Source organism: Lonchura striata, chromosome 8 (genome assembly GCF_050655825.1).
Source record: "Lonchura striata isolate lonStrDom1 chromosome 8, ASM5065582v1, whole genome shotgun sequence".
Taxonomy (NCBI): Eukaryota; Metazoa; Chordata; class Aves; order Passeriformes; family Estrildidae; genus Lonchura; species Lonchura striata.
In genome coordinates this window covers 6,056,873-6,080,803 of record NC_140710.1, presented here as the reverse complement: position 1 = coordinate 6,080,803, position 23,931 = coordinate 6,056,873, and the positions used below count along the sequence as shown (strand labels likewise).

Here is a 23,931-nt window from a genome sequence, read left to right as displayed (position 1 = left end):
AGTATTTGCATATTATTTTGCAAAGCTGATAAACAGAAAAGCAGGTATGCTCGTCCTTCAGTTATAACACACACGGGCTGTGAACTGCACATGCAACACCACTAGCATGGAAAAAAGCAGGTAAGCAGGTCTGATGCTTGTACCACGTGTTAAAACTGCTCATCTTTCCAAGATCTCCACATTAAAGCCATTTCTATTCCCATTAGAGCGAGCATGCATACAAATCGAAAAGAGGAAAAAAATCTTATGTCCTTTTTTTGCAGTTTTATTTTTCTTTTTAAAAAGTTTTTTTTGGCACTACATAGTTCTGTAAAGAATAGAAGTGACAAATTTTTAAACACATGAAATCCCCTTCTAATTTTATTTTTTTTAGAACAATATATATAAAGTCTGAAGCAACCAAAGTATGAATACAGCTAATAGAAAATAAAGAACTTAATTTTAAAAATTCTCTCTCTTTACAGTTTATCAAGATAAAACAAAACACAATTCCCTTAAAAATAGGGTAATAAAATAGATGAAATTTGTATCACTCAGTTTTGTGATACTAGTAAAAACTATAGTTCATATCTATGTACAAATGATACAGTTTAAAAACAGTCTTAAATAATCTTGTATCTAAACATGTTGCATTAAGATTTTAAATCACAACCTGAATTTCTTCCTCCCCTCCCACCCACCCACCCACAATCCCACCCAATTTCACTTTTTCTGTTGAATGTAATTCAGATTCAAGTGTGGGTGTCCTTGAGACAGAAGTGAGAACCGCTGGTTACTCTGCATCAGTGGACCAGCTAAAAGAAAATATATTACAATTACTTCAGCAAATCACATATTTAACAGTGCTTGGCTATATTCAGTGTACTAATCTAACTTAGAAATAAGCCATTTACTAGATTGACACAAATGTTACCTGTACAACTAACCCATTTAATGGATTTAATCTATCTCCAAAATTCCGTAACAATCAGACACATTATTTTGTTGCAGCACTTCAGTTACTTAACAAAAGTAATTTCAGGATTTTAAGTAAATTCAGTTTTCACTTGGAAACCCTGCTAGAGCCAATAGATTAGATTTTGAAAAAGGATTTAGTGGCCGTATCTCATTTTACACCAGGTGACCCCAGCAGCATGGAAGCTGCACATCCTCCAAGTCAAATTTTAGCTTTGTTTCTCTGATAGTGGAGGTCTTTTTCCTACAGCCTTTCCCCATCCTGCCAGATAATGAATACCTTCACTTTTATAAATGTCAGAGCTGAAATCAAGTCAGTCCTTTCCAGCTCCCTGATGAATGAACCTGACCTAACTTTGCAGTCGGTGCTGCTCTGACAGTGGATGGGCTGGACTAAACCTCCAGAGGCCCCTTCCACCCTCAATTATTCTATGGTCTTGCAGGTTTTTATCTACATAAGTCATTTCACAAAGCAAGGTACAAAAGCCAAATAAAGTGAATTATGACAAAAATTTCTTCATATTCTGAGCACACTCATGGGCCAATCACCTCAACCTCTACTGAAGCAGAGGCAGCTCTAGGTGAGCCAGCAGCAGCAAAGAAAAAAGAGGCTGGAAGTGCAACAGGCTGCAAACTGGCTCAGGTTTCAGAATTTTGTTTTAACCCTTCCCTCCCACAAAGATTTTCATTCATCCACAGAGGAAGCTGAAGCGCTGATTTGACTCTGGGATTCGTTATGTTTCCAGGGAGCCTACGAGTGACACATGATTGCTTGGCTTTTAAAGCCTTTGAGACAGTACAGAGACATGGTGCATGAGCTGTTGATTCACATACTGGTTTCTAGTACCTTGAGGGTAGAAAGGTTTGTTCGGTGGGTAGCTGGCATTTCCCTGCTGCATGTAGTTCTGAGGCATATTGTAAGGCCACGCTCCTCGGAGGAGAGGAAAATGGGTAGGGGTCCCATGGTCCCAAGGGACAGAAGGAGGGTTCATTTTACCAAACTGTCCTTGGAAACCCTGATCTATTTTTCAATTGAAAGGGAAAAGCACATTGCAAGTTGAAATAATTAAACAGTAAGTCACAAATACAATTTACATCTTAAATAACAGTTTGCAGGGGACTTAATGTGATCAGTCTGATGTGCTACTTTTTTTTTTAATATACATCCGTAAAAATTACTTCATTATTCATTATAATAGAATTATTGGGAAGAGAGGATGAATCAACATTACAATCAAGAGCTGTGATTTCACTATTTTTATGACTATCTCATGATGAAAAATACAAGGACTGAACAATGTTCAGAACTACTGTCTGATCCCACACAAATATCCACTATCACTGACAGAGCTGTGACAGGAAAGCTATTATCCTATTATTACTGCAAGAAATAACTCTCAGATGTACACTGGAATTCCACTAATACTTACATGCTTAAGAAACTTGCTATCTAGATCACTGGACTGACTTAAAAATTATTTTTAGAGAGAAAAATATAAATTTTGGGAATAAATATACGAATTGTAAAGCTACTCCATTTACAATTCGGATATCACTGCAACATTAAGGATGAGAAATCAAGCATCCAAGGAGGAAGGACCCACAACATGAGGCACAGCTCTAGAGTATGCATGAAAAAGAGTTGTCTCTCTTGATACTTCTAATGATCCTACTTCTGACCAGTTATCTACTGAAAAGAAAATTAAAGTAGCTCCTTTCAAGTCAAGCCAGGACAAAGTTTCCTCAAACTTACTGTTGTCAAATTGTCCTGAGGCGGTATGAAACCATGCTTCAAACAGACAGGAGACAGCTCATCTCTACTGTGCATTCACTTTAATGGCATCTAAGCCAAAAAGGAAATAAAACTGATTCAAAGAAGAAAATTACTATGATTGGGGACTAGGAAAAGGGTTGTGGTGAGATTGGAAATTAATGGAAGATGAGGGACAGGAAAAAAATACTGTGACTGACAGCATATGGAGAAGGAATTAGAATTTATGGAGCTTGTCTGAAAGAAGGCAGCTACTTAGTAAGGACATGGGGATTGGAAGGAGCTGCTTGAAGGAAAGAGAAAGCTGGAGAAGGGGACATATGAGAAGATCCAAAATGGAGAGGTAGGGACAGAGCACACTGGAGACACAGAAAACACATGGGTAGAAGCTCCTGTTTCCTTTAAAATATATTCCCCACAAAGCTTTAAATAGAAAATCATGTATCTCCAGCACCTTAACATAGATTTGAAGTCCACTGGTGAATTATTCCTCATCCAAAATTGTAGACTCAGTTGAAAATCTACTGTTACTGACAATCACATTATTAGTGCAGAGAAAGGCTGGGAGGAGATTCAGAATTTTAATCTTAGGATGAACAACTGCACCAGAACATTATATTATGCATTTATTTTTTTAAACATAGGAGGACTTATACACACAGAATAAATCAGAAGACCACCACCATGATGAATGATGTAAAGGTTAACAGTTAAAATGCAGGGGCTGCCACAGTTCATGTTGCAGAGAAAACTGAATGGGCTTTAATCATATACTGCTTTTTCTCAGCCTCAAACATACCGATGTACTTGGCTTTGCTATGGGGCAAGAGGCTGTTGTCTAATAAATGATGTAAGGATGTCTTGATCTTAGAACCTTAATGTTTCCATGATTGTCTAAGGAATCCATTATCTGTCAGCACATTCACAGAAATGTGAGTGATTCAAACAATGACGAGGAGGTTTCTCAGTTGAATGCAGGATTTCTCATTGTTGCACAGCCATTAATGGCAGACAGGATCAATGCCTAAAAGTTACAGTGATCAATTCTAATTTTTTTCCCTATGAAAATATTAAGACAGGTGAAAGTCATGATTTGGTTTCTTAAGCATCATATTTTTATCAAGTAAGTTAAAAGAGTTAGCTGTTCCTGTAACACTTAACACTTGTACACAAAATGCGAGAGGTTTGATACAACAGAGAAGAAGAGTTACCTGAATTCCCCACAGTGCCATTGTTCACCAGTGAGTTTGGAGTCACAGGATTGTGCCAGTGTCCCTCATGAGAAGTGCTGGGGATTCCCATGGGCCTGGCAGCAGGCTGTGCAAAGATGATACTGGGATCATTCAAGCTTACACTGCTCTGGTTATTTGTGGTGCTGCTGCTGCCAGATCTCATAGAAAATGGAACATTTGTAGAATGAGGAGGGTTACCCGGTGCAGAGTGAATAACAGGCCCATGAATAGGCCAAGAAGTGTTGGGAAGCTGAATTTGGTGGTGATGGTGCATCTGAAGTAGTCCCAGGTTATGCAAGGTGGAATACTGACCTGGGGGAGATTGGGGAAAGTTAAACAAAGGCAGCTGGACCTGATGGGGTGGCTGTGCACCCTGCTGTGGCTGAGGAACGTGCTTAGACTGGGATATTGATTGTGGCTGAGGCTGGTTAATGGAGGCTGGCTGAGAGGAATTCTGTGGGAATTGCTGAGGTTGTGGAGAGTAAGATGATTGATGCGAATCAGACTGGAGGAAAAAAAAAAGTATGTATTTCTGATTAGTTCACTGGCTATTTAATGGTGTTTTCTTTAATAAGCACCCACTGTATTAGACTATTTATAAAACAGCAAAGCACTCCCCAGCAACACTCCAGGCACTGCACCCAAGTTCCTGTTGGCTTCAGTAATGCAATTCAACTGACACTGACTTTCACCAACTGGTAATTTGGTCTGTTAATGTGGCACACCCCACCATCAGAAACACCATTCTGAGTGAACATTAGTCCCAAGCTCTTCATTAGACTCCTCACACACTTGTTTCTGATCTTTAATCAGTGTCTTCTCTACCCTACTTATGTACAGCCCAGTATCTCATAAACTAATTGCCTTACTTCTAAAGAGAGTGGATCTTATTACTGTGCAGTTTTTTAGTAATTCCAAAGTAAGCTCCTAATACGTCTTTCATTTTTAAAAATCTGTTGAACAAGGAATGCAAATTCCAAAAACCCAGTTTCAACCTTCATATCCTGATGTTAGGCCATGGCTAAAGGCATAGTAATAGCAATTATTACAGCCTTTGCAGAGCTCTTACAAAACTTTCCCTTTCACCAGCAACAGAAACAGGCATGAGGCTATTTTATCTGTTTGGAATTGTAACTGAAAAGAGAAGCACTTCAAGAAATGGAGTGGCTGGGGAAAGAGATACTCAGTCTATGTGCCAACACGTAATGTCAGTATCTGGATTCCCCAGTCTGGTTTTAAGCACTGAGACAAGATGCTGATGGAATAAGTGCCTCCAGAGACATTCAAATGAGACACATCTAAACCAGAGAGGAGAACCTGAATCTCAGATCTCATTTTCCTCCTGAGACTGACTCCTCTCTCCAAAGACTACAGCAGTCAGCCAAGCTCCAAGAGCCTCAGCTGCTGTTGAACATCTGGAGTTAAAGGTCTCTCCAAGATTGTCACTATCCCTAACTGCTCACCCGTCCATTTAAACTAGCAGTCACTTGTCTCCAATAACCAGAGGTGTCTGCAGGACCTGCCCATGCCAGAGCATCCCCTCCAGCAGCATGCTGTGTGTCTGTGCCTGGGCAAAAGCCCAGAAGCTGGGATTGCTCCCTGCTGCTATTCCAATTGTGCCTGTCTGAGTACCTCCTATACCTTTCTACCAAACCAGGAAGAGAAGCTAAAATCTGGGATTTGAAAGATGATCACTAGTTTAACAGTTTAAATGTCATGAAAATAAAGCACATGCACTGGTTACAAACATTCCTGCAAATATTAACTCACCACAAGCATGCACTGACTGTGCCAGCAGCAGGAGAGGAGGCATATTATACTCTAGCCTCTTGATCTGCTTCCCACTCTCTCCCTCTTACTCCACCAATATTTCCCTTTCCCATTCTTCTCAACCAATTCCTGGACAGAACATATTCACCAAGAAATCCTGGCCAAATGACAACCATGCAATACACACAGAGTCCATGACATCCAGGTGACACAAGAATGTGCACATGATGTGTCTGCCTCTGACTGCACCCCCAACATCCAGCTTCAATTCTTCAGGTAGAAATATAAGGCTCATACAAAAAATACTCCTGTGGCATGTTCAGCCCTTCACTTGGATTAGGGCAGTTATCGTAACTCTTTAGCAGCACATTGTAAGTCATAAAATCTCTGTTACTGGAGCCAGCATTCCAATGAATTCTTGCTGATCAGTTAGCAAAGTAGCAAACTGAACAAAGAGCATTAGTGATCAGCAGCACTGATTACTATATTTACTTACTTGCCAGCTTCATTAGCAGACACTCTTCTCAGACTAACAGCTTAAAATAAATCAATTTCTGCTGTACTGTCTGCTCCAAAAATATTAAATGGCAGCAGTTGTATTTGCTCAAATATCCTCTGCTCCCCATCTCCACTCAGAAGATCAAACATATTTTATGTAGCTCTATGGTGACTTGAAAAAACTGTCAAAAATTTCCCTATTGTTCTGCTTGTATGTGTGCTCTGACAGACTTTTCCCTGAAGTGTGACTCAGCTGTGTGCTGTATCTGTACATGACAGTCCTTTAAGACAGATCTCTCAAACCACAAGAAGCCATGCTTGTCACTAACCTAAGTCTCCAGCATGTTAACCATTGTAAAGCTATGCTTCATCTCCCTTAGTAACTCCAGAACACTGCCAGAATAATGAGAATTTGAAAGGCACCCTAGCTTCATCTGCCCTTTCAAAATCACAAGGTATCTCATCTCAAACTTGACTATGAGGTTTCCATACTGAAAAGCCATAAATGCTCCCCAAGACACAGTACATCATAAATCAAAGTTCCACTAACTGGCACAGTGCAACGTTATCATTACCGAGTCCAGAACCTGTTGAGAAAAATCATGCAAGCCTGTTCCCAGCATGGCTGGTTTGCTACAGCTCTGCTGCCTGCAGTCCCCCCTCCCAGAACTTACACATTCTGATGACTGCCTGGTGCGCAGGGGTCGCTCCACCTGCTGCTGGCCCACAGCCACCAGCTGGGAATTTACCATGCTCCGCACCAGCTGCGTGCCTGATCAAGGAACACAAGTGTTAATAAAACCCACAGGGTGATAGAATAATGAGAAGAACTGGGAGTCAGCAATACCTTAACTCTCATGTGACACAGAGGAGGTAAATCACTTTCACCTCTCCTCTCCTTTAAGTGGAAACTTTTCCTTCTACTGGCAGCAGACAACTTTAATAGGGATAGGAGCTAAACACAAAGTCTATTTTTGAGTAAAACAAAGTCTAGCAGGAACAAGGCTCACCTTGCTATCAGGCTGGAGCTCTACTTTATATAGGTTTTTATATTACTGCTGTAAGCAGTGGCATTTTAAATAGCAATAGTGACAGCAGAAACTTCTGGGCAAACAAAGTAAGCTAAAAAAAAGACTAAAGCATAACAGAACACAGTAGCATGGTTCTTCTGAAGTTCACTTATGAATGCTTCCTCTACTTTTTCAACTACCACAAGCACCCAAGGGCCTAATTTTAATGAGTTTGCAATCAATCTTCTCTAAGTACTAATCTGAAAGCTGGATTTAGCCTAATTCATCTGTATGCTTTTTTGAAGTGTTACTGAAAGAGCGCTGATTTTTGCTGAAAATACACTTACTTACCTCTCACAGATGATGGAGGGTTAGCTAACATTTGAGAAAAATTTGGAAGAGGAAATGCATTCAATTATTATTATTATTATTATTACTATTGTTACTATTATTACCGTTACTACTTTGAAATGCACCAATTGTGAATGGAAGACAAATAATGCAATATTCTGAAATACACTGTATTTTACTGCTGAGTACATTTTTACCACCCATGGAAAGACTGTACTTCAGGAGACATTACTCCCTTGTAGAAAAGTAACACAGTCTAAAAGCTGTATTATCAGTGATTGAAACATTACTTGCAGGATTATTTTTTGAAGATTATTACCAAGTCCTTACAGAAACCTAGAGAAAAGGGATCTCAGAGCTTTCAAATTATCCTAACACATAAACTAACTTACCTGGCACGCTATTATTTCTCTGACGGGTTTGTTTGAATTCGGGACAATCTCTCCTAACATGACCCACATCCCCACAGATGAAACACCTTTTCTCTCTTGTTTCTCTGTCATCTTCTTTCACCTCTTTTTCATCATCTTTCTCATTCTCCTTTTTCTTCAACCTAAACAATAATTTTATTAGAAATATCACAAAACCACACACACAAACACATAATTCTCTGTAGAGCTGTTGTACTGTTGTGTTCAAAGGGAATGGTTGCATAACCAACAGCTGTATCAAAATACAAATATCTCAGGAATCCCAAAAAACACTTTCAGATTCTGGGCTGGTTAACAGCCTGTATGCACTTAATAAAGTTAGAATCTTCCCAGGCTTGTCCAAAAGCTGTCTGACTGTATTAGGGCAGAACTATGCCTGCAGTTAAGCAGGCTTAGCCTGCCAGGTAGCTGGGGAGCAACTCTGTGCATCCCACTGAGTCAGAATATACCCAAAACAAGTGAGCTGCACCTCGTTCATCTAATCTCCCCCCCTCTCTGAGACAGGGCACATTTCTCTGTCACTGTCTGAGCCCAGATAGGATGTACAACAAAGCACTGAGGCTCTTTCAAACACAGTTCTAAAACAGCAAGAGAATTAGTGATCAGGAACCAAGACAGGAAGTAAAGGTCTTTGAGACATTCTGTGTGGCTGTGCTTTGTAGCAGTTTGTGTGAAGAGCTGATCACTACTTTTTCTGAGGCAGATATAGGGAAAGAGGTGATGGAATTCCATGTGCTAGCAGTACAGAGAGCATCTGAAAGAAATAGTGACTACAGAGTTCCAATGCACTTTCATGTATCTTGAACTCTGCTGACTGAATAAAAGGCTATAAATAAAGATTTTATAGCAGGAAGAGACCAAGAATCCTTTGAAGAATTATGGAGCACACAACTGAACATAAGGATCACATGAAAGAGCCCAGATTAATTTGCATTCTAAAGGCTCCAACAGGTTTTAGGAGGAGTCAGACAACCTAGGCTGAGTGGGTCTTTAAATAGCCAAAGCTCTAAAAAGTGAGGAGTGCACATTTTCTGTCAATCCCTACTTTTGCAAGAGTCCTGGACCCAAAATTCCTAAATGAAACTAATGTACAAATGCGAGATCACCAAGTGACATGGTGATTCTGTAATATCATGGCACTAATATGATGTTACAGAAAGGCACCTTAACCATGTACATTTTAACCAGTCCTAGAGGTTAATAAATGAACTTTGACCTGCCTTGCAGATATATGTTATCAGATCTACAATAATATATGTATGTTAACAAACCTAGAATAATTAAAATTCAACATTGTCCTCTGAACATGATCACTACAGGAAATCCCTTTTAAAACATGATACATTTCGCAGCTAGGTAATATGGCTCCATCTGAATGTTTAGGCTACAAAAAAAGATATTTTAGTGATCCAAGTTTTAAGTTAAGCTAAACTACATATTAACACACCATAGACTGTTGATATTACTCTGTGTGCTTCCACAAACACCTCAGATTTAAAGAGGTGATCAGAAACTGTTTTAAGAAAAGAAAAAATAAGATGGGAAATTGATAATCGGATATGAAGCTCTGATTTTCTTTGCAATTTTGCAATTTTTCATTTCCATTAAATCTTCAAATATCCAAATCCCTCATGATTTAATCTCAAAGATTTCACGATAGCTTTGTGCATTACTTACCTCCTCCTCTTTGGACAGTCTTTCATGTAGTGACCGATTTTTCCACAGACACGACAACATCTGTCATTGGGTGCCAACTCCCCATCTGTCAGCACTTTTGAGTCAAAAAAGTATTCCTATCAAAACACATCAGACAGATAAAATATATAAACCATTCACTTAAAGACTGAGGAATGAAAGTCAAACTGACAGCTTTCATCTCTTATTGCTCCCTGAATGTTACTACTTCTGAGATTATATCTGGTCCTTTTCTTTCCCTAGATAATGGCAGCTTTTTCAGAGATGTGGAGCAGCTTGGGCTAAAATGGTCTATTTGGTCTTAGGGACAGAGGCTGAATTTGCAGAACAGCTTATGCAGGTTCCAGCCTGCTGCCCACCTTTCACCTCCCCAAAGGCTCTTCTATTTGCATATGATCTATTTTGGTATGAGTCACTGCTTGTGTGCTTTCCAAAGCAGCCAATGTCCCTTCCCAGATGACATGATTACATCCCTTTAGACAGAACACAGCTCAGGTGGGAAACAGATGGAGCATCTGCAGACTGACCTGTTTCACTCCCCTCCCCTGGAATTTGCTCAGGACAGCTGCAGTTCTGATGTGTGTCAGCAAAAAGGCCCAGTTTACAGCCTCTGAGCAACATAAATATTGTGAAAGTACTGAAACAGAGGTACAAACTCCGAAAAAAACCCCAAAGATAAAGCAAGCAAATGGAAAAGAGAAGATAGGGAAGGATGAAGGGAATTAAAAGCTATAAACATATTTTAAAAATCCTTTAGAAACTCAAGTTCTGTCAAAAGCCACTGGGAGAACAGTCTTCAAAACTGTTTCAGAAAATGCCTTTCTAAGTTGATCTTTAAAATACTAATTACAGTATTCTATTTGCTAATTAGTTGCCTCTACATATCAATGACTGGACCCCCTAGCACATAGCAGTACTTTCTCCAAAATGATACTGCATGAACACATTCCTAAACCTGACTCACTATGCAAATTTTAAAGGTCAACTTGTTAAAAAAATCAACCATCATCCTTTTCCTTGTTTAAGCACCAATCCTTACTATCCCCACCAAGTGGAAAAATAAATAGAATGGAACATCTCTTGGATCTGTTTTCTTTAGCTACATGAAGACCCAGTAAAGTTCCTAGAGCTGTTTCTGGGTTTTACAGCCAGATTTGCAATTTTCTGCAATACTTAACATCATCCAGTGGGAGTTTTTATAAAAAACAAAACACAAATTAAGCTTACATTCCCCAAATCTGCCAGTAATACCCACTGTCCATCCAACTACTCCTCTGAATTTTATATTTCAGGAGCTAAATACTAAGCTATATATGTAATGCAGACAAAGTAGAATTACACATATTGTGCATACCAAATTGATAAATACATACAAGAGGTTTGCATCAATTCAGTGGACAAAGAAAATGAAAAAACATACTAAAAACTCTGAGAACTTACAGCTTCTCTTCCAACAGCTGGGTAGAATGGGGTACCAAATAATTTTCTCCCATTGATAAATGCCTTCATTATGAAATTGGTCACTATTGGAGAAAGACAAAGTCATTGGAAAACAACAGAAAAGACACAACTCAGTGAACATTCATCACTAGCAGGCACTAATAGCTTACTTTTCCTAGAGACTCCAGCACCCAGATTATGATTCAAGTCAAAAGGATCTGCAAAAGAAGGGAGAAAAAAAATGAGTTGGAAAAAATTTGCTGCAACAGAATTTTTTATTTTAATGCTGAGAGAATTCAGTTTTAAATGCATTCGCAGAGTAGATTACAGCAAAGCAACGCTGAGAGTTTTAAAACTTATGTTAGTCAACCATAATAACAGTAAGAAGAACAATTCACTGACATTTAGTAAAAGTTATGAGTCTCATCAATTTTGTGAGCTTTAACACACTGACTGTGGCTTCCTCACATAAAGATCTTGTGCAAAGAGAACAGCCTCTCTCAAGCAACAGAATTTCATACTCCTCATGAATGGGAACTCAACTCAGCTGAGAGTACCTTCAATGGCAATACATTTGGATGTCCACTGCTTCTCAAAGGTGGTTAACAGCTTCTTCTGCCGGATGCTGATCACGTATTCCTTGAAGTCAAATTCCTCGGTGTAGAACCGCAGCAGCCCCAGCCACAGCTCTCCAAGAGACTCAGTGTTTTTCCCAAGAGAAGGCAGACGCTTCTTCTGCATGCAGTTGAAAACAATTTATTCAGCTACAGTTACTGCAGCACTGCTTCTCCTGAAACACCTCTCTAATTACAAGTTTGTCTGATATGAAAGATTTTTTATGGTTAAAGTAAGGTTAAATCACTACAGTTAAGACTAAACTTGGATTATTTTTAAGAATAAAAATATTTTTCCTGATTTATGTTATTTAGAAATGACTTAAAATAAACCAAGCAAAAGCAGAAATTCATTTTGACAAAACAGGACTCAGGTAGGAAGTTGCAACACTATGATATGGAAGTTTAATTAATTAATAAAATTAATCATTTATATATTACACTGTTAAAAATTTATTACTTTTCCTGAAAAGCAAGGTTTAAATTTTAGTTACTCTTCTGGAAGTAGGATATTACCAATTCTTCCATGTCATCAAAGAAAAACGCATTCCATCCATCCACCATTCTTTGTGGAATCTGTTTGCCATCAAATATCTGCCAGAACAGAAAGTGACAGTTACTTCTCTAATTCAAAGTTATTGTAAAATACTTGCAGTTCTTTTGGTAAAAAAAATAATATAAAAATTTAAATACTTTAACAATTACTTCTTATACAGACAGAATTTCCCACTGGTAAAATGTTTGAAAGACTTTTTGCATTGTTGCTGTACCTCTCAAATTATTTGGATGTTTAATTTTACTTTTTCTTTGCAACTAAGAAAACTTGACTGAATTACCTTGTCAAGATTCCAGCATCTCTCTGGAAGACTCTCTCCCACAGATTCTCTAAGGAGACTTTATATTATTTCTATTACATTTTGACTTTAGCAGAGCCAAGAGGAAATTCCACTGTTATTTAAATGCACTCTCAGGGTAGCAGTAAAATAAAAACCCCCAACCACTACTAAAGTATCAGATACTAAAGTATCAGCAAGAAAGTCTATGAGTCTCAACTTCAATGCTTAAGCCAATTTCCCTCTTGCACAAAGAAACCAAAATTGGCAGAAAGGGATAATTTTCAGACGTGCTTGGGAGTTCCAGAGTGTATCCAGGAAGAGGCAGATAGCTGAATAATTATACTCCCCCACCCATACAATGGGGGTGCAGAACATTATTTTCTTAATAAAATTTCCTGGCACATATGAAATATTTCTTTAAAGTTGCACCAAAGCACCAATTATCTTATTTTCCCCTCCTCAAATAATAAAATAAACTTCTTCTCTTACAGATAAAGTGTTGAGTAATAAATAATGCTTCTGACAATAACTGGTTGAAGAGCTGGACTCACATTTCAGGAGCATCTGGTGCAGTCTCATAATTACAATTCCCTTCTCTCCATACCACCTGCCAATTTTTTTCTATCTTGTTCAGCATATAAATATCATGATAAGATCAAAATCCCAAAGTAAATGTAATAGCAGAACTTAGGCACAACAGACTCTCAGGTTTGATCTAATCTTCTTGGTCAGTTTTACCTACTAAAACCAAGAGGGAGTTAAGAACCAGCTGATTTATCTGATCCTAAAATCCCAGAGTTCTCATATTTGGCTTGAAGTCAAAGTGCATCTATTTTCATAACCTCATTTTCTGAACCTACCTCCTGAAGAACTGGAATAACTGGTGGATTTCTCTGCTGTAGAAAGTACAAAACCATAAGAATATAGGCATACGAAGACAGACTACCACGGGATGCATCACCAATATCGCAGCGCTGAAAAAATACATTTTAAACAAAATGCTGAATTTACATTTTACTGTTCAAAACTAACAACTATGTCAGAGAGCAAACAGAAACCCCATAAGTAACAGCAAATACATTCACCTCATAATTAAAAATTGTTTTATGAAGCCTGAAAAATAAATGCACCCAAGAGCCAACTGCCATCTGGCAAATCCATAGCATAATTTGTCTAATATAAAAACAGAAAAGCTTTTCATAGCCAAAATACTTTAAAAAAATTACAATGTGCCAAACTGAAAAAAAAAAAAAAATCTAAACTCCCAAACATAAATCCCAGGTTTCACAATACTATAAACTTTAATTTTCTTTAACTAATGCTGCAAGAGTTGTTTCTATGATTCCTTATTATTTCGGTTCCCCCTCCCCTTTAAAAAAAAATAATTCATTAACAGCAAGTATTTCCAGGTTGTACTGGCAGCGCAGGCCATACGTGGCATTTTGCTAGCAAACCTAACTGAACCATGGTGTAGTCTGCACAACACAGTGCAAAACAAACACTCCTGACCAAGTCAGGGAGTTGGAACCAGATGAGCTCAAGGTCCCTTCCAACTCAAGCCTTTCTGTGACTCTGATCAGTGAATTACCTTACTATGCTTGAGTATCTCATTACAGTATAACCTTTCCACAGCACCTGCTTCTAAGCTATCCTGTGTTTTGAGCCTGTTTCATATCAAACAAAGCATTTTCAACCTCCTAGGGCTGGAAAAAACTGGGATTCACAAATTACTTTCACATTAGCAGCAACAGTGACAGCTGTTCCTGGGGTTTCTGCCAATGCAAATAGAGGAGGAGGCACTTTGCTTAAAAACAGAGTATTTGTATAGCTATGAAGTCACTTCCATACTTTTACATTCAGGAGCGTATATCTCACAACTTGGATATTTCATCTTTGCAGTAATATTTTTAGAACATGCACAATAGTATACAATGCTACAAAAAAAAGTAAGATTCATTATTATCAATACAAGGCATTTTTAATCTGGACACAGAGGAGACATGGCAATATTGTGCACTACTGTGATGACAAGAAAAAAAATCATTGCTAGTCTCAGTGACAATATAAAGAATGTGTCCATTCCATTCTGGCACAAAATTATTTTATTCATTTTGATGTATTTTATTACATGAACATCTGGTAGCATGACTCACCATCTCTGTAAGTCATTTTTTATTTGCCCCAGTTGCACTAAGCTTTCTTTGGATATACTGTATTTAATACTGCAGCTTGAATAAAAAGCACCGCCACATTTCAATTATCAAAGGCTGTATAATATAACATTTTGATAGACTATTACAACAAAAGATGCAGGAGATCTGACATTTCCAAACTCTTAAAAGTCAAGTGTATGTCCTAGGTACATTGAGACTCAGGCATTCATTCTTCACCCCATACCTATCTACTTATACTAAGTCAAACAAGGCAAGTGTGCCAGAAGAAAGCAGCAGTAATCTCTGGGCTGGTCCCAGATTAGAAAATTTGGAAAGTTCATGCACATCCACATGCCTCTAGATCTTACAGTTACCAATTTTTCCAGTTTTGCTTGGGGTTTGGGTGGGGTTTTTTGTTTGTTATAATTGAAGCTGGTTTGAAATTGAAGAAAAGAAGTTTTCCTCTCATCAGCTTTCTCTTACACAGAAATCTTCCAACAGATAGCAGAAGGCATCAGGATTTAATTTTGACACACACAATCTCATGGAGCACAGTAAGCTTAAGAAACTGCACTTACTATCAACAGCATTCTACTGTTCCAGCTGGTATTGGCAAAAGGCAAACTCAGTGGCTGCAGCAGAAAGCACTGTATTGTACAAATAAGTACCTTCTTTTCATATTACCTTTGCAAAGACTTTCATTGTGTAGCCCAGATATTGCACCCTAGGATCAATAGCTGCGTAGGTAGCCAGCATCCTTGTGTTATGCTGTGCCTGGAAAAAGGGGAAAAACATTAAACTGGTGTCAGGGTGAGCCAATTAGGTAAGAAATTGTGCAATTTCACAGTGTCAGGTGAAAGCTGGAATGAGCTGTACTATTCATGATGGCACACAGGCCATGCTGGATGTAGTGGCTTTTCAGAAGTATCCCCAAACCAAAACTTCCTGTGCTGTACCCTGCTCTGCCATCAGGTCATACACAGCTACCTGGGTCAGGCTGAGGGTGTGGGCCACTGAATTTAAATAACATAGAAGAAAAACCCAAACACATAAAAACATTTTCATTCTGGTTTCAAAATTATTCCCTCAAATGGTTATTTGGATAAGATAGAAAGAATGAAAAGCTTTATCTGAACACAAAAGGACACAAGCAGACGCTCACCAGTGTATTGTACAAACTGATATCTCCTTCCAAGCCACTCCGCCTGTGTTCAAACTTTACTATAGGCACTTTGGCTGTTGTTATAGGCAAGATGTTCCTCAAACCTGGGGAAGCAACACTTTAGTACATAAAATATTTCCATTAACAACATTTATAGAAAATCTAACTGCAAAACAATCAACAATTTAAAGCACCTACCTGGATGCTTCTTAAGAACTTTTGCCAAACCTTCTATTATTTCTTTACAGTTTAATTTCTAGGAAAAACAAAGATCACAGCTTTAGATGTTAAAACATGGATCCTATTCCAACAAGCACATTTACTATCATATATATTTCATAGATGAAAAGTCTGTGTACAAAAAGGAGCAAGCATTAAGCCAGTATATGAATTTACATGAACTCATATGCTCTTTGTGGACATCTACAGTACACTGTGTCTATAAGGCATTAAAAATAAAACAGGCTGGCTCTTGCTTCAGTTGTGCAGAGTGCAACAAGTCAATGTGCAACTAGCAAATCCTATCTTTTCTGTGTACAGAAATCTTAATTGAATTAAAAAACATTAAAGAATCCTTGAATTTAAAATAGCAGATTTTATCAATTTCAAAACTCTTACCTCTGCATTTTCATGACCTTCCAATGTCATGCAGATATCTAGATCACTATCCCGAAATCCAAATCCATTCTTTGAGGAGCCAAACAAGCAAAGCCTAGCTTTGTCTGATCAAAAGACAAAAAAATGTAATTTCTTTTACAGTTGAATTTTAAGTGCTTAGTATTAAATATTGCTTAACTGCAATGTGCAGGTGCCCATTAAAATGAGCTTAAAGAGAAAGCTTACACTGTCACTTCAAAGACCTCAGCTTTGATAAAGGGGGAAGCACGCTTCAGAAATTATTTACAGAAAGTAAGGAAGGATAAAGACTTATGTATTATTTTAATGACTGAAGTACATTACAGTTACTATAATCATTAAATAGCATCTCTAAATGTGGTGCAATGTTTTGTGGTATGCAACTGCATTTTCCTGCTTTTAACAAATCAAAATAATGTGCAAACCCAGTCACCAGTACAGCTTTCTCCCACAGATAAGGCAGAGCTACTCCTAGAGTAACCAAAGTAATATTTCTGGTTCCATTCAAAGTTTATCTATGCTGCATATTTCTCCTATGACTAGGTAAATTTAGTCAATGAGTTTTTGTAATTATAACATGCTCTTCAAGAAGACACAAGCAGTAAGATTACAGTAGTTTATGGAACATTCTTTCCCAATTGCTTTGTTTACATTTTTGTTTGAAACACGATATTACTAAGTATTTTCATTCTTGGATGGCAAAATTATGTCGTTAAAACAAATTCTTTCCTAACTGCAAAGAATACATTGATCAGTTCATTGATCTAAGAAAATAGATCCAACAGCTCTTTTCCTAAACCTTAATAGAATTGGAAACCTTAAGTCTTTCAAGGCTTTGTAACAGGTCTCAATCCTCAGCTGCTGCCAATAACTGGAGGCATAGCCAGTGGATGGAATTCCCAATTCCTTGGTCACAGGTCAGCTACAGCAGAATGGCCTTCCATGGACTGGAATTCAGGAGACCTGGGTTTGGTACCTGGCTCTAGCACTGTTTTGCACCTCCTATAAAAAAAATCACTTGGCACCTTTCTGTCTTGACTTCCATCACTGTAGTAAAACACTTTTGCTTGCTTTATGTAAGGGATGTGAAGATAAACTCATTAGGATTTCTAAGACATTCAAGCACTGGTGACTAGGCAACAAAAGTCCTTGGCCCATGACCAAAGCTAACACTAGACCCAAGCAAACTTTCTTCTTGGTCTGACTGGAGCAGTCCTGGGATTGCATTACTACTCTGGCAGCTCCTCCTCCACTCTAGGGATGTTTCCATGGAATAGCATGAAGAGGTGTTCAATGCTGAAGTCTGCAAGACAGCTTTACAAATGGAAAGAAAAGAGATGCCCCTGCCTCAAGCAAGGACAATAAAATGAGACAAATCACATCTTTATGCTCTGGACAACATGACTGAAGAAAGCATTCTCAAGAATCACTGCTGAAGGTTACATACCATTATACTCTTTTCTAATAAATCTCTCCAAACTTGCCAGTATTTGTTCTCTGTTTTGTTGCTCAGATAAAGGAGGGGATAATTCATCTACGTAAAAACAAATTAAAACACAGTCAGACATGACATTCAGCACCTCAAGAATCTTTTTCAGATAATTAAAAGATTGGATGGTTTTTGGGTTTTTTTGGGTTTTTTTTTGGTTTTTTGCTGTGCTTGCTTTGCTTAAATCTGTGATTTTATTTCAAGACATCCAATTTTTCAACCACAAAGTGGCCTGGCAGATACCTGGTGTCCGGCCAAGGTTTACCCACCACATCACCCTCAAAAGATGCCACAGAATTTGACAGGCACAAAAAATTAGTTTTGCTCAGAGCCTGATTCCTGAGAACACCAGTAGCTTTTTACAAACCCAGTGAAAAATCCCATGTAACATCAGTTTCTCAAATCTGTTATAAATTATCACTTATAAGACATGGATTATCTGATTATCACTTATAAACCACGTTATAAGATATGGATTATCTGAAAATTAAAATATTGATCCATTTGTAGCTTAGGGCACCTGGAAGAGCTTCTTCCTACTGAACTGTGAATAATTGTAAATAAATAATTTAACCCCAGAGTTTTTAATTCTTCCAGGTTACAGATCACAGAATAACATGGAGCACAAACACTTTTTGAACTTACCAAAACATCTTTTACACACTATATCAAGTATTTCCCGAAATCTGTCTGTCATTGGTGGTAGTGGTTTTAGATCAATTTTCTTGAAATCCTCTGGGCAATCATTTTTGGAATGTCCATCCCGTTTGCAGATGCTGCATACTATAGTTGGTGGCTTTTTTGGGGAAAAAAGGGAAAATTCCATTTGTGCACTTAAGACAGTTCAGCAGACCTAACATTTCCAAGCAACCAAGAACATTTAACATATGAACAATAACAGAGCCTCTACAAAGAGCAGAACACTTCTCAACAAGTTGCATTTAGTTCTCAGAGTGCTTAACAGCACCTGGAAATTCTACAAGAAAGTAGGAGAGGAAAGGCAGAAATAACTCACAAATAACCAGAAAGAAACACAGTTTTTTTGTGTGGAATCAAAAAGCTTAAGATAAGGGAAACAGACCATTTAATGCAAATGTCACACAGGGTGCTGTTTCCAGTCCTGAATAACAGGTACTCTACAAAGGCCAGAGCTCCCATCCATAACCCAGACTGAAACAATCACTGTGGCAATCCTGCCATCCATCCACTCTTAGATTCAATGAGTCCAAAGTAATGGCCCAGTGATACACGACCAGCATTGCTTACCTTTCCTGAAGTAAAAATAAACTTATCAAACACATAATGCATTTCTTCTGTTGAGAGTCTGCCTTCCTCTTTGAGATCCTGGGTTTCCAGCATTGCTTTGCAGCTGGCCGAGGTAGCTGGGGTGCCAGTGCACTTCGCCTGCGGAGACAGCTCCGGTACCAAACTCTGCCTACTTTCAGCATCAGAAAACTCATTACTGGAATTTGTGTCATCAGGCTGATGTGCACTGCAGTTACAGTGGTGGCTGAGCTCACCCTCAGTTAGACACACTGAAATTTCTAAATCATCCCTTTCTTTAGGTGATTTTTCCTTTAATTCACAGCATTCGTTGGAAATAAGGGATAAAGTATCTTCTTTGTCTTCATCATAGCTAGAGTCCAATGCTGAAAGGAGCAAAGGGTCCATGTTCTGGGAAGTACATCTTTTGGCTACAGCTTCTACCACTTTATTACATTCAACTTCATTCCCTGGTATGTTACATCCACTTCCCATAACTTCTTTATCTACAACATTTTCCCCTTGTGGAAGGCAACAGTTTGCTACAGGCTCTTCAGATCTTGTGGATTTCTTATTATTCATTTTCCCTTTTTCTTTTTTCTTGATATCTGGCTTGGATTTAATCCCATCTTTACTTTGTGGACATGCAAAATATTTATATGCTGTCCTAAATCGTTCCAGGATGTACTCAAATACCATCTGGCTATTTAGACTTCGTGCAACATTCCTCTTTAGTGCAAAAGGATCTGGGAAGAAAAAGAACAATTTCATTAGTAATCTTTAACTTCCACATTTCACAAAGCAGTTGAAATCTCTAAGTTATTACAGGGCAGTTAAGGAGATTCTTATAATCCAGAATTGTATCTGGATATACTTAGAGAATGAAAGACCCACAAGTTTCTTCAGAATTCTTCCATACAAAACATACCCACGAAGAGCTGACTATTATAAACAATTCTAAATAGTATTACTCAAAAATAAAACCATGGGCATATTGCACCATTATATTATGGCAAATTTCTAAACTAGAAATTATAATAAATAGACAAACGCAAAACATAGATGCCAGCCAGAACCTTTTTTCCTCCACTAAAGAAGGATTTTCATTTCCCTTAAGAAATTCAATTGTCTAAGAGTAACATTAAGGATGTAAAGATTGTATGAACCAATCTCACCAGGATCCATTCTTAGTCCTTCCTAACGATTTCTAGATCAAACATGTTTTCCAAGCAAAAAGAGCTCCTGCATAGTTGCTATAAGTTTGCCTGGAAGATAGTACCAAACTGAGATTCTGTTACTTTGTAACATCAGCTACAAACTTAACATTGGAAAAAAAAAGGCAAAAATGAGTAGTAAAAAAAAAAAAACATACAGTAAACAACAACACAATCAGCCCAATAACAGCAGGTGTAAGAACCAGAATACAATCTGGTTTTTCAGAAATTATTTCTCATTTCTTCCTCGATGATTTGTCTTGCCACCTTACATCCCACATGTTGAATAAACACTTACTTACTTCTTCTACACTCTAGCTAAATGTGATTGAGAAAGTAATTGGGAGAGGAAATTAAAAGTCACAGAAGTGATCTCAACGTCCACTACTCAACCTGTGCCTCGAGAATTCATTGCTTATTTATCTGCTCTGCTTTCCTTCTCACTCTTCTTGTACCTTATTGACTCATCCTTCAATGTACCTCTGTACCTCATTCTCTGTCTGTATGATTCTTTGTCCTCTCCACCGCCTCAAGTGTTACAGATAAGCCCCTTCAGCAACATCTCTAGAAAGTGTTCAAAAGTCATTATTCATGCTTTTATAAAAATATCACCTTACATGGTTTCTTAGCCTTCCTCAAATACCCAATTTCTCTATTCTTAAGGTCAATTCAGAATGCCACACATTGCTCTGTAACTCAATGTCTTTCCCTGCTTTTTAGGCAGAGAAAACTTATTTAAAGAGACTAAATAGTAGACAAAATATATATTTAGAAGACTTATTGTCCAGATTCTTGTAACAGATTTGCAAGTTAAGTAAATAAAGATGTTAATGCAGGATGACTACAGAAGTGGGAAGGGTTTATAGCCTACCTTCAATGGCTATTCGCCTCTTAGGCCAGTTTTTATTCTCTCTGGTTAAGAGCTCTTGTACCCGTATGCTGATGACATATTCCTCCAAAGCAAACTCCAGTGTGTAAAACTTCAAAAGTTCCAACCACAGTTGCCCCAGTGAAACTTGGTGAGGGGTTTTGAATGCTAAGAGAGACTGAAAGACACAGACACAAGTGCTCAACTGCAATAAGAAATGAATATTCCCCCTTTTTTTTGTCCTGATTCCATCCAACATCAATGTTTAAAAATAAAAAAATTAGGGATGAGAGATAGCAAATTATTTTCAATTAAATAAAGTTAGGACTTACAATCCCATGTTTCTCTTTTGCATTGTTTTGGTTGTCCACTTCTGAGCTTGTTGCCTTCTTGCCACCACCTTTTTGTTGTTCAACTTTAGCTTTGCTTTCTGCTCCAACAGAGTTTTTTGCTGCACCATTTGTGGGTGGTTTGTACTCCCACCTTACAAATTCTTCATCTTCCACCCCTTTCAGCTGGTGGTCATCTGGCCTCTTTGAATCGAAGCCTTCAATCTAACAACAATTAAAGTGGCTCTGAAACAAGACTGTATATAATACATACAACCAACAGTTTTCAGCAAATGTAACACTGACTACTGTGGTATTTGTACCCCTCAATATTAACAGATGTCAGAAACAGAAATTCAGAGAAATAAAGAAGAAAATATTGCCTTTTCTCCAAAACACAGATGACAACTATACCGCTTGCTACAAGTGCCTTTCAAAAAAGCCTTCAGAATAATCAAGCATCATCTGTGTGAGCAAGAAGTACCAATGGATTTTATTTATCATTTTCTTTGGCAATCAAATTCTGCAGTTTTATGAAGTTGCACAACACAGAAATAATGCCAACAATTTAATAATGAAGTTACTATATAACAAAATCACTTACCCAATTGCCCAAATAGGATGGTAAAATACGTGGTTTTCTTTGTTGAAGAAAAAATATCACCATTAAGGCAAAGGAATATGAGGGAATTCCACCTTCAGCCTGACAGTCAATGTGACAGAGCTGTAAGAGAAGAAATAATTACTTTTCTGATGTAATACCAGAATTTTAGTTTACAATCTATTACAAAAGGACAAATACTAAAGAATGTGAGAAACGTACTAGAGTGAAATACAAAATGCTATAGCTCAGAAACTGCAGTGGTCATGCCATGTCACGTACAGACAATAAAAACTAGCAATTCATACAGTGTATTAAGGAATACTATCTTATCATATATTATTATTTTCAATTTCACCACATTTTGTCATTGTGGGACATATTTATGCCGCCATCTAGAATTCCAGTCAATGCTGGAATGTGGTTTTGTGCAGTGGCATCTCACACATGGAGGTGGGGTGAAGCAGTGGCATAAAGTCCTTTCCATAAGTACATTCATGGTACATTACACAGTACATTGTACACAGTGCTCAAAAAAGAAGCTTTGAGGATAATTAAGTAACTTACTCTAGCCCAGTAGCGGAAAGCCAAAACCAAAGGAATCAGGACAGGCTCCAGTTTACCAAGTGCAGCCAGCAGGTCAGTTGTAAGGCAAGCCACATCATTCCTAGCACTTACTTTGCATGTCAAACCACTGCAATCACAAATGCAGAACAGATAAACGATTATCACTTTGTGATATAAATGATGCTTGGGGCAGGGGGAGATGGGGCATCACACCCACTGTAATAAAAACAGCCATCAGTGCCTTCCTATATAAGAATCTGAATTTTTTAAAATAAAAAGCTACAGAATATAATTACATTTTCTCTACTATTAGCTTATTGACTGCATTTAGAACTTACAGAAGTTCATTACAGTGAAAAATACAAAACACCATTAAGAATTTGCTCTTAAGTTCTGCCCTTACTTACGTTATCTTGCACAATTAAATTGCCAAGTATAGTGTCTACATTCCAAACACTTAAACAAATTAATAAATTAATTAATAACCCAGACCGCTGCACATTAGAGTTACATTAAAGCAAACCCACAAAACAGCTTCTCTAAAAACTTTCCTTTAGCTTCTCAGAACAATTATTTCTGTTCTGTTACAAATACAGGAAAAGACAAGCCCACTCTTGTTGCATTTACTTCCCCAGAGTTTCAGTCCATACCCCTAGCCAGTCAAGAGATCCTATTTCATTTTGGAGGTTGCTGCTTCTCAGGAATTTACTGAAACTGTCAGATGATGTGTCCTTTCTGGCAATGTGTATCTTATAAAATGTTTTTAAAGCCTTGGCTTAAAACTGCTGGCAAAAATTTTAAACAACTGAAAACCACTCCACTTTTCCCCCAGTTAACTAAAAGGTAATGTAAGATTCCTACACCCAGTGAGTTCTGTGTAGCACAAAAACAAAAGTAGCTTTCTTTCTAGACTACATTTCTGTGTATGAGCAATTCCCTTTTAATACAAATGTTAGCTGAATGTTACAGTAATACTTCTTGTCAGGAGTGCAGGCAAGCAGCTACTATGAACAAGCACAGTAGCTCATTAAAAACTTTTTTCAGTCA

The 23,931-nt window shown here is 37.9% G+C and overlaps 1 protein-coding gene across 3 annotated transcripts in view; it reads right to left on the bottom strand.

Moving 5' to 3' along the window:
- Positions 1-244: 244 nt before the first annotated feature.
- Positions 245-23,931, bottom strand: part of TUT4 (terminal uridylyl transferase 4) — a 43,249-nt gene continuing 19,562 nt past the window's right edge. For 2 of the 3 annotated variants that reach the window (XM_021529457.3, XM_021529465.3), the window contains exons 9-30: positions 22,885-23,011; positions 22,321-22,440; positions 21,720-21,941; positions 21,391-21,565; positions 19,309-20,051; positions 18,688-18,838; positions 18,001-18,087; positions 16,536-16,639; positions 16,116-16,173; positions 15,918-16,021; positions 15,440-15,529; positions 13,463-13,576; positions 12,283-12,360; positions 11,710-11,887; positions 11,323-11,370; positions 11,153-11,235; positions 9,695-9,810; positions 7,979-8,139; positions 6,900-6,997; positions 3,937-4,462; positions 1,802-1,975; positions 245-794 (exon numbers count right to left, since the gene is read on the bottom strand). In XM_021529457.3, the coding sequence (XP_021385132.2) occupies positions 703-794; positions 1,802-1,975; positions 3,937-4,462; positions 6,900-6,997; positions 7,979-8,139; positions 9,695-9,810; positions 11,153-11,235; positions 11,323-11,370; positions 11,710-11,887; positions 12,283-12,360; positions 13,463-13,576; positions 15,440-15,529; positions 15,918-16,021; positions 16,116-16,173; positions 16,536-16,639; positions 18,001-18,087; positions 18,688-18,838; positions 19,309-20,051; positions 21,391-21,565; positions 21,720-21,941; positions 22,321-22,440; positions 22,885-23,011 (3,649 nt within the window). In that variant the 3' untranslated portion in view covers positions 245-702. The remainder of the gene's footprint in view (positions 795-1,801; positions 1,976-3,936; positions 4,463-6,899; positions 6,998-7,978; positions 8,140-9,694; positions 9,811-11,152; positions 11,236-11,322; positions 11,371-11,709; positions 11,888-12,282; positions 12,361-13,462; positions 13,577-15,439; positions 15,530-15,917; positions 16,022-16,115; positions 16,174-16,535; positions 16,640-18,000; positions 18,088-18,687; positions 18,839-19,308; positions 20,052-21,390; positions 21,566-21,719; positions 21,942-22,320; positions 22,441-22,884; positions 23,012-23,931) is intronic. The other variant, XM_085586253.1, reaches the window with a different exon arrangement.